The 11,392-nt window shown below is 40.5% G+C and overlaps 1 protein-coding gene across 1 annotated transcript; it reads left to right on the forward strand.

The window, feature by feature from the left end:
* Window positions 1-482: 482 nt before the first annotated feature.
* On the forward strand, window positions 483-10,161 carry LOC111217445 (protein YIPF1-like). Its single transcript, XM_022739315.1, has 9 exons — window positions 483-744; window positions 1,012-1,077; window positions 2,400-2,551; window positions 2,650-2,730; window positions 2,903-2,990; window positions 3,856-3,972; window positions 4,072-4,238; window positions 5,772-5,954; window positions 6,034-10,161. The coding sequence occupies exons 2-9, from the start codon at window positions 1,047-1,049 to the stop codon at window positions 6,127-6,129; spliced, it is 915 nt and encodes a 304-aa protein (XP_022595036.1). The 5' UTR covers window positions 483-744; window positions 1,012-1,046; the 3' UTR covers window positions 6,130-10,161.
* The last annotated feature ends 1,231 nt before the right edge of the window (window positions 10,162-11,392 follow it).

Consider the following 11,392-nt stretch of genomic DNA (forward strand, 5'->3'; position numbering starts at 1 on the left):
CATAGCATAACAAGCCTATGAAAGGAAAATTATAAATTATAAAAACTCTCTCCAACGCTTCTTTGGCCGAATTTCTATTTTTGTTGAACATTTTTTCGTTTTTAATTTGATTATATCCTTGTTTTTTTTTTTGTTTTTTTGTTTTTTTTTACCATAGTTCCTGGAATTATACAACACAGGTCAAATAAAATAAAATAAAAACACAAGTAGTTTTCTCGGGTACACAACATACAGCGTCAACTCAAATTTACTCAGATGTGTACAAAAATAGTCTATTAAATATTATTTATCAACATTTGGAAATAACCGCAAAAAAGTCACATTTGTAGGCACAAACGGTGAGTTACAGTGGGAGATGGGTGTAGGGACCATGGACGTACATCCATGGTAGGGACCGAATTGGAATTGAGCCTTTTTTTTCTACATTTCGATCGCAGCCCACGATTCACGTGACAGCTTTGTTTACGTGGTGACGTGTACCGGAAGGCATGCCAACTAGACTGCCTGCCCTGAGAGCAGTGTCGCTACCTATGACAGACAACCGTTAGCAGTGTTTTATTATTATTTCTGTCAGTTTATTAAACCTACACGTCACGTGTTGTCATATATTTACGTTTACCACATTTAGATGTTAAAACCGATGCGAAACGAGAGTGCTAGCCTGCGTTTAGCCTAGCTAGTTTTAGCTGTTACAGCCGTGTGGCCGCTGACAAGCCACCATCAGGGTCATCCTTCTGCGGACAGGTGCGAGTTTCAACGAGTTTTTCTGGTAACAATGCATAGGCAGAATTTAAAAGTTACTTGTCTTGGTTACTTTTGAGAATGGTGTGGATTATTGTATATTTACCTTTGTATTTAAAAGAGCTTCTTAATAGGTTAGCTTGCTGCCTAGTATATTAACAGATGTTTGGTCTGTAAAGAGAAATTGACTGACTTTTAAGCTATATCCATCCTGCAGGAAGCTGTTTTATGTGAACATAACGTCTTACATCAATGTTCATCTTCTCTAAGGTCTTGCATGAGGTTGCTGTTTGGCCACAGAAAAAATGGCCAGCCCAAATGATTTACACTTTCAAGGTAAAGATCATGGAATTTAAATATTTTTTAATTTATCATAGCCTGGTTTTCATATGATACAACCTTTGGAAATTAATTCAATCATTTGATCTGTGACATCTGCCCTCATTTTTAACTGTATGACCATAAGATCTGTTAGACAATGGGTGCCTCTCATTTGTTTATAATTGTCTCTACATTTCCTTAACTTGAGTCCTTCCTTCACATCCTAGTCTCTTCCGCTTAGAGAGCAAGGAGAGATTGACAGAAGAAGGAAAGAGAATTTGAGGAAACATGTTTTTAGTTAAATGAAACAACCTTCTCTCTGAACTGGTGTCTGAAGTGATGGCACAGCTAGGTCAGCTGTCAGGCTGCAGGTGTTACAACTCAGTAGTGTCTTTGATGCCTCAGAGTGAAAAGACTGTATTTGTCCAAATAATAAAAGGACGCTTGGCAGCGATGCTTCATGATGGAGGACTAGATGTCTTCATCTGAGGAGCGAGCTGACAAGACAGAAGGCAAATGAGAAGCACCCAGGTCTGCGGCAGATTAATTGCAATCCTGGGATACAGTGACATCTAGTGGCATTAGCTGATTTCTGCAGGACACGAGCTGCAGTCAGACTAAACCACAGGGGCAGTTTAAACTGCCGGTGGTGGAACGTAACTAAGTACATTTACAAAGGTACTGTACTTCTGGGCACTTTTGAGGTACTTGTACTTTACTTGAGTACTTTCATTTTATGCAACATTATACTTCCACTCCACTACATTTTAGACATATTGTACTCCATTACATTTATTTGACAGCTTTAGTTACTAGTTACTTTTAAGATGAAGATTTTACACAATAGATAATCTAACAAGCTTTTAAAATACAACACATTGTTGTTTGTCTTTTGCTGCTGATACTTATGTATACTTATATACTTTTGCTAGAGTATTTTGACATTGCTGTATTGGTACTTTTACTTCAGTAAAGGATCTGAATACTGCTTCCTCTACTGTAAAGTGTAGCTACTGAGAACACAGCAACCTCTCATGTTATTGTATCCAACACAGGTTTATGTTATGTTATGTTAATGTTCACAAATACTTTGACATCTGATATTCTTTTGATGAATTGTCTGTTAAAGAGTAAATTCTAATTACACAAATTACAGGTTAGGTTCCACTTTGTGTTGTGCTTTAGTTTAATCAGTTTCATCATTCTTCTGCCTGATCAGTCAGTGCAGAACCTGATCTGGAGTAGAACAGTTTTGTTTTGTGTACACCTTGGCTCTGGGCCCATTGTATCACCACCACTACCACTGACTCCCCGTGTTCTCCTCCGCATGTCTGTAGAGTTTGAGGAAGCAGCAGAGCTGTTGTCTGCAGACCCAAAGGCCTCCACACTCAGTATGTCTGCCTCAGACACCCCTGCTACAGCAGGAGGAGGAGAGGATGTGAAATTAGACCTGTCGGAGGATGAGGAGGGTCAGGAGGAGAGTTCAGAGGTGAGTAAATTCTCTGTGTTGACTTACGTCACCACGACACCGGTTAAGAGTGTTGATGTTTTCATTTGACAGCAGCTGAGAGCTGTCTGTGTTTTCAGTTGTTAGGAGGACAGAAACCAACCGGTGGCTTTTGGACCTTTGAGTACTATGAGTCTTTCTTCAATGTGGACACAGTGCAGGTATGAGCCACTCCCTCTCTACAAATACAGTCATTATACAACTGCAGCTGTAATTGAACAGTGGATACAAGTGTTTTTTAAATAGCAAACCAAGTTAAAAGACATTTGCATTTGTATTAGTGACAGTTCCTAACAGTTTGTTCTTCTGTTTGACCCCCATCATGTGATGCAGGTACTGGACAGAGTTAAGGGATCAGTGTTGCCGTTACCTGGAAAAAACTTTATCAAACACTACCTTAGATCTAACCCAGATCTATACGGTAAGCCAGTAGAGACAAATTCAATTATTTAAAGATCATACTCTAATTATTAATGCTTACATTCAACTTTTTCCCTCTACTTTTTAAAATATTCAGCTTTTTCCAAAACATTTGTGCCATTGGAATGAATGGAAGAACTGTTCAAATCCTCTGAAACTTACTCCACTTTGAACTTCAACTGTTTCCACATACTTTCAGCTACAGATGCATTTTGAACTTTAAATGGGTCATAAGACTTTCAGCTGTTGAACTTGCATTCAGTAACAGTTTTTGAATGATTGCAATTTCAGTTTTATGACTTTTTTCTGTCTTCTTAAGAGTTTATAATGGTGCTCTATGGGAGCAGGTTAGCAGGCTAAAAAAAATTGTACTTCAGCTCTTGTAGCTCTCACATCTTTTACTTGTCACACACAATTTATTTCTCAAATTGTAGACAGGTTTGCGCTCTTTCAGACACTGATACTACTTAAGAAATAGGACTTTTTTTGTTTTTGGATTATCAGCCTCAGGAACAAGAGAAACCCTCAACGGCTCCATAGACTCCAATGTTAGTTCACCTCTCCCTCTCATGAGCAAAAACACAAATGTGGGCACTATTTAAACTGCGATATCTCAGTTATTTTTCTAATTATCTGCACAAATGCACATGTACATCCTCAGCAAAGTCTCCTGACACTTACTGTGAAAAACCTTCGCAATAAAAACTATAGTTTTTGAGTTGAGGCTTGTTTGGGGGGATACCTCAGTGGTGCTACTAGTAATTAACTATTAATACAAAGAATTTCTTTATTGACAGTTTTAAGGCATTTCATTTCTATGTATATCCTATCCTGTGTGTGTGTGCGTGTGTGTGCGGCGTGTATAGGTCCATTCTGGATCTGTGTGACGCTGGTGTTCTCAGTCGCGATAAGCGGGAACCTGTCCACCTTCCTCAGTGAGATGGGAAACCCTGCCTACCATTACAGACCACAGTTCCACAGAGGTCAGTCCTTCACACCGTCAGCTTCTGTGGTCAACCTCAATTCATTGTGTTACTTTTATTGAGTCCGCTTTGTTTCTGTGTCGTGCTTTTCGCTCGCAGTAACGATAGCTGCGGTAGTGATCTTCATGTATGCCTGGCTGGTGCCAATCGGTTTATGGGGTTTCCTGACCTGGCGGCAGGGGGCTGAGAGGCAGATTGGAGGCTATTCCTTCCTGGAGACAGTGTGTGTCTACGGCTACTCCCTCTTCATCTATATTCCCACCTCAGTGAGTAGATCCTTACTAATGAGTGTCAGGGTCATAATAAGATGTTTTTACACAGATAAACTATTCCAACATAAAGCACCATGTGTTTTTCTGTAAAACAAAAAAACTTTAAAATGATCGTAAATCATCCGAGCACCATGTCATCTCTCCACCTGATTTAAAGCATGATCAGAACAAGTATCTTATATATTTTGTGATCTAGAAATGCCTCTCCTCCTGTGATAGTTGTTCTCTCTCATGGTGAATGCAATAACATGAACACAATTCATTCTATAAATCCATTTATTGCCATTTTCTCTCAAATACAATGGAAATGTGATTTAAATGATTGACAACTGGAAATAAGTGATGTGACTGAAAGGCTCCAGCACTCCAAAATGTCACGAATCAACTTGGAACCTCAGTCAAATACTCATGTATTGTGACTGTTTGTCACACCACAGAAAAATGAAATCGAGTTTGATTTGTATAACACCAAATCACACACAAGGCACATTACAGAGTAAGGTCAAGACTTTACAGTATTAAAGAGAGAAACCCAACACTTCCCACATAGAGCAGCACGTGGGGGCAGATATATATATATATATGGCAGATACTATTTGCACCCAGGGTGGATAGCCAGTATGGCTATTTACACCCATGTTCTGTGCTCTCCCTGACTATTACAATGAATCACATTGGAGAAATTCTGGCAGAAAGTATTTCTAACACATGGTTAATGTTGTGAGAGGGTCTTTTTTAACTTAGACCCGCGACCTTTTCCTAAATCTAACCAAACTGCGAATGAAAACTTAATATAATAATAAAATAAAAATAAAAAACATAACTCAACTACGGGGCAACCCGACAGCTGAGAGGTTAGGGTGCATACCCTAATGCCCTGAGCAGTGAGTCCCTGGTTCCACTCCCAGCTGGTTGAACTCTTTGCTGCATGTCACTCCCCTGTTCTCTGTCCCTGCATTTCCTGTCAATCTTCACTGTCCTATCAAATAAAGATGCCCCCCAAAAACAATAAGTCATCTAATTCTAAAGATAAATAAATACCAATTTTTGATACACACAGGAGTCAAACCCCGGTTTCCTGGGGGAAAGTCGTCAACGATGACCTCCTCCCTATGTTGTCTTTGTCACTCTTTATACCGTCTCATCCGTCTTCCCAAAGCCTTTCTGCAACAACATTTAATAAGCGCTTGATGATGGCAGATGTTTAACGCCACATGGTACATGGTGCTTATTAAATGGCACATTGCAACAGTTTTTGCCATCCTGTACTCCCATTTTTCAAAGGCATTAAAAAACAAAACGCTTAGGGAGCCATTGGGTGTTCCATACTTGTGTAAATAACCGAATAGCTCCTGTGTGACTATTTTCACCCAGATGCAAATAGATGCTCCTTGTTTCAGTTGTTAAGTGTGCACCAGTCTGATTGACAGCTTTCTAACTTGCCCACACAAACTGGACCAGAGTTTGTTTTAACCCGAACCAGTCAGTGGGAAAACACCCTCAGACATGTGACCCTGTCATCCCCAGGTCCTGTGGATCATCCCATTTGAGTGGTTGCGCTGGACACTGATCCTGGTCGCCATGATGATTTCCGGCTCAGTCCTGGTCCTCACCTTCTGGCCTGTTGTCCGTGACGACACCAAGGTGATGGCTGTGGCTACAGTCGTGACCATAGTGGTTTTGCACACGCTGCTGGCAATAGGCTGTAAGGTTAGTGGCGATGAAGCCTCATATCAGTTGCGCACGGTTAACCTTGACCACATGTTTAACTTCCTCTCTTTTCTCTCAGATGTACTTCTTCCAGACAGCAATACATGTACCAACACTCATCCCTCATTCCTCAACCCCCTCCACTTACATCACACTGGCCACCAAACCCCACTGACCGAGGGAAAAGGAAGGAGAGTGGGCAGGGAAGAGGAAATGAAGGCTGTTATGTCTGGAATCACAGACCGATATATAACCATGTATAGACAAGCTGGTTGAGGCAATGTTGACTATTGCCACTGTGTGATTTGTTTCATGTTCCCTTCATGCGCTGGAATGGGTGTGTGTGGTTGTTTGTCTAATTTATCTTGAGGTTGGTTTCACTGTAACTGAAGTAGCATTTGTTCCTCTGCAATAACTGTGCATTTCTACTGTGATGTGCTGCATGTAGACTGTCTAGAATGATTTCCTTAACGCTGTGAACTCAGCAGCAAGACAGAAACTCAAGTTAAAAATAAGAAGAAATTAACAATGACTCATCATTATTTAATTAATGATTTATGATATACTAAAAAACAGTGAATACAGAGGCCATAACAATTTCTTAAAGACCAAGGTGACATCTTCAAATTATAGAATGAAATATAATTATTATATTTGATTTTAGGTGAAATTTCAACAATAAGTCAACAAGTATTGGGTGGAAACACTGGACATTTTGACTTGTTACAGGAAACAGGAAAAACACAACAAAAGAAGATGACATTAACAGTGGCTCTAATCTAATCAAGCGGTGACAGTAAGTTAGTCATCAGTCATTTTATTGCCACCTTCAAATTGTTAAACTGTCATTACAGGAAACCAAGTAGGAAAACTGTTCACTTCAGTCTCTGAGTCGGAGGTGTTGGGATTATGTGACAGCAATTGGTGAAAAGAACTGGAGAGGTGTCAGTAACCAAAGCTGGCAAAATGGCTGCAAAGCCACCACTGGCAATTACATGTAAATAAAATACAGTATTACACAGTAACATAGCCAATTCAACCAACTGAAAAGGAGCTAAATAGTGTGTTTGTATTTGGTGTCACTAGTTACAAACACAAAAAAGTAGCTAAATGCAGTGACTACAAGGCTAGCAGATGCTAACACCATATTTGTTGCAGAAAGTCAATAACCTTGATGATCCCCTGAAGTCTTGTCCACCGAGATCAAGTTACTTTAGTTTATGACCAAATACTTTCAACAGTAATGGCATTCCCATCAGCCTCTTGTGTTTAGCGCTAATTAGCCATTGTTAGCATGTGAACATGGTAAACATGCCTGCTGAACATCAGCATGTTAACATTGTTATTTTCTATTTTTGATGTTGCATGGTTTATGTTATGTTTAAGTTAGCATTAGCTAAGTTGTCTTAGTGCAGTCGCACAGAGCTCTGGTTGTAAACTCAGTCTTGTTCATTGATAAATGCTATGACAACTCATTTTCTGTCTACCTATTATTTGGTTACCTGTTTAATCCTTCCAGCACCAAGTGAAACCTTATAATTCCACCTCAATCACACATTTGAATGTCGTAAAGCTTGAAGCAACAGCTTTCAGCAAATACTGTAAAATTAAGACTTAATACTTATTTATTGTTGAAAATTCAAACACTGAATTGCGTGAGCTGCTTGTTTCAGTCACAGATGTAGGAAAGGAAGTGATTCTAGACTAGTGCAGTGTAGGACTCCTGCTGATGCACCACGTCACTCAGCCTCCTAACTTTCATTTACAAAATGACTTCAGTCGTGTTGTTTGCATAGATGATTTATTGTAAACTGAGGAAAACGTTTGTGTCTGCGTAACCCCCAATGTGATACTGTTTAGGGTGTTTTGTTAATAAACAGACTCTGTGCTGCTAATTTCTGTAACATTATTTCATCCACACTCTCAGCTATCTGTAACAACAGCTATGGCTCCATGCTGCTTCCTGTGTGAGTTCAAGCACGGCAGCCAAATCATTTATAGTTTGTTTTTTTTTAATTCCCACATTTTATAGATTGTGAAAGGCGAGGATGTATGATTTATGATACATTTAATAACTTGTTCTCTGCATGTTACAGTTGCTTTATAAAATCCTTATCAAGCTCAGTTAGCTCCAGTAAACTGCCATAGTTCTCTTAAAGTAAACGTGGGTAAGCAGGCCTGAATTAGAGCTGCCTTCGCCTTCTACCACACATATGACCGAACAATGCAGGACACATCCATGAATGAGAATGAGAGGCTGATTGTTGCTATTGTTATTTTGAGGTGAGGTCAGAGGTCGTGGAAAAAAAACAAGATGAACAAATACATTTGCACATTGTACAGAGCACTGGCGTACCGTACATATTGGATACTACATTAAAGAGCCAGAGCTCTGCTCTAATTCGAGTGGGTTTATAATGAGTGTAAAAACACCTGTGTTCACCCTGAGAGTTGTTTTCCAGCTGAATGTGAAATGTCATCTCATGAGTTTTGATGCATTTGGTTAAATCTGCTCCTGTTTATCTCGGCACTCATCATCAATAAATGCCAGTGTGCCACTTCCATTGGCAGCCATACATGTACATGCCTGAGCTGTAGCAGAAGCACCACGTATGACACATGAAGTCGCATGTGTTGGATCACGAGCTGTTCCTTATTTTAATCTGGATTCATTTTCCCTGAAGTGTTTGGCTCCATCTTGTTTTTCCATTCCTGAACTTTTTGATGGCATCGTCAGTGGAATGGTCCTCCACTTAGTTACAGACTGAAACATCTCAATATCAAATGGACAGCCATGAAATTTGCTACCTAACTTTTTCTGATCCCTGTCTTTTCTTACAGTGTCAGTCATGCAGAACTATGTTGAAAACATTACCTTCTCCACATTATCACGGTACTTCCTCACAGAGCCGCTGGCGAGGCCGTAGTCTCTTAAATCCATACTGCAGTGGAAAACCACCTGTAGTGATCATGGTTGCTGCGATCAATCATTTACGTGGATCAAAAGCTTGTGACAGAATCGTTCCTAAACAAATGCTGTTTAAATGATTTGCTTATAGTAATCAAATAGTTTGCTTAGTGTTCGTTTTGGGTCTCTTCGTACACGACAACATAAGTTGTAGCCTCCTGTGCAACCGTCATATGCTCAGTCTCTCCTTTAACTTATGGTACAAGGTTTAGGAGCCACAGTGTGTAACGGCCATCCTCGCCTGCTCTCCCAATATAAATTCATCATCCCATTATATTCGATGTGTTGACCATTCAGCCTCGGCTTGGAGCAGGAGAGGGCCACGGTACAGTTTGTTATTTTATCTTTAAATAGTGAAGATGTCCATTTGATTCTATTTTCATGTAATAAACATCAATTATATGATGATAATCTGCATGAGAAATAAAGAAAAAAGGGGGGGAAAAAATTCTGTCAATCATCTGCCTATAGTGACCAATTTTACACAGACATGATCTCTAGGAGCGGTTTGTACATAGTCAATATATGCAGTATGGATTACATACTAATCATCTGTCCTTTCCTTTGGTCCATTTTAGCATGTGTGTATGGATAGAGAACATCCACACGAAACATAATCTCACATGAGACTATAACTAGTCCCAGTCCAACTAGTCCAGTCTGTTTACTTGGATATTAGTAGTTTGCACTTGTTACTGCAGAAATAACGTCTTATAATTTAAAGCGTTACAACAGTTCACTCTGATATAAGATGTTGAGCTGAAGCTCTCAGACATACCAAAGTGCTTAGTGCCCGACATAAACTGAGTTAATTCAGGACTGAAGTTGCTACGGAGACGTCTGTGTCGTGGACAGAGGAAACACTCACCACAGTGTCGAGGAGTGACTCTGAGTCTGGAGCAGAGGAGTCGACGTCAGACAGTGAGTGAAGGTGTTATTACTGCTTCGTCAACACAGAAATAACAGAACATGACACACAGTCTGCCCATTACACGTTTCCATTAGAAAAGTGGATGTCACTACTGACTACACAGAGCAACGTTTCCATGACAGAGGGCACACGATGGTTAAAGGCGACCACATGGTAAAACATCTGCTGTGTCCACAGTCTATTTAACAAACTAGAGGGAACAAATTAAAGTACTACAACACCTGATCCAGGATGGGTTTGGAACATCTCCACCACATTTAATTTGCTCTCTTTTTTTAATTGTTGTTTTTTGTGACAGAAAAAAAAAACAAAACAAAATAAAGACAACAAAAAAGGTTAATCCTACAAAGAGACATTTTTTCTCAGCTCTTAAAATTTGCTAACTCATAAATTCCAAATAAACCGAGTCCAGTAGTTGTGACACTGGAAGCAATGCATACATGTGTCAGTCTTTCTCTCCTTGACTAATAAAAGGGGACAAGGGCGTCGGGTGTGATGGGTGGGGGTATGATATGCTGGCGGTCATATATAGTGAACAGACGAGGAGGGAGGTGGGTGGACAGGCCCGCTCTCCCACGCCTCGACGATGAAGTCTCTTTGCGACAGTCTCACAGTCTCAAAGGAGGTTGGGAGGAAAAGCGAGGGAAGGAAGCAAGGATGTGAAGTAGGACGCTGCCAGTACAGCTCAGCTTTCATCGCTCTAGCAGCCAGCGGGCTGCCGCCTGGGTTTATTGGTCCTTAACGGGTTTGTTAAATCTTCTTCCTCCAGCAGCTGGAGTAACCTGGCCGGGGAGGAGAAGCTGCGACGTCCTCTCAGCTAAAAACGAGGGCGGGTGATGGGAGCAGCAGACGGCTTGTTTCAGGTTTATAGGACTATAAGTGTTCCGAGCATGAACAAAGACAACAGGTGTCTGGGAGACTGTCCCACTGGTCATCTTCCATGGAGAGCAGGGTTTGAGCTTCTAACTCAAGGTCTCATCCTTCATTATTCACACAGCTACTACTGTGAGATTTTGTGTACAACCAGGGGACTGACGGTGTTGTGCAATTCATTGCAATGAGACTAGAAAGACACAGAGTCTGTCGGGAGACCACAGAGACAGTGGGACACAGCCACGAGGAGGCTGTGACCAGTGTGGCCATTCAGAACAGCTAAAAACACTTTTCCCTTTAAATTTCATCTTACAACACATTTGAATCATTCTGAGACCTTAACCCTACTTCCACTATTTTAGAAAATATGCTCCTTTCGGTGACTAAAAGACACATTAATTACGTTTCAGTGTGTCTACTACAGAGATATACAGAGTTAGCCGAGCTCTGTCAGACAAATCAGACAAAATATTATTTCCAGGAAGTCATTTTTTTTTTAATTGGTTGCAAGAGACGATAAAAAGTGTCACCTGGCTTTTAGTTCACTTTGGACGGTGCTCAAACCTGGCAACCCCACAACATGCATGAGGACAGGACCTTTTGAGAAGCTGCGTGCAGACCCTGCACCCAGCTGCTGCTGCTGCTGCTGAAGAAAAGACTCCCAAC

Source organism: Seriola dumerili, unplaced genomic scaffold, assembly GCF_002260705.1.
Source record: "Seriola dumerili isolate Sdu_G_001 unplaced genomic scaffold, Sdu_1.0 BDQW01000044.1, whole genome shotgun sequence".
NCBI lineage: Eukaryota > Metazoa > Chordata > Actinopteri > Carangiformes > Carangidae > Seriola > Seriola dumerili.

What these genes read in the sequence shown, in the direction of transcription:
- LOC111217445 (XM_022739315.1), top strand. Translation starts at nt 1,047, where the DNA reads ATGGCCAGCCCAAATGATTTACACTTTCAAG. An exon ending in GTCAGGAGGAGAGTTCAGAG is followed by an intron (nt 2,552 to 2,649) that starts GTGAGTAAATTC and finishes CTGTGTTTTCAG; the next exon opens with TTGTTAGGAGGACAGAAACC. An exon ending in TCATCTATATTCCCACCTCA is followed by an intron (nt 4,239 to 5,771) that starts GTGAGTAGATCC and finishes TGTCATCCCCAG; the next exon opens with GTCCTGTGGATCATCCCATT.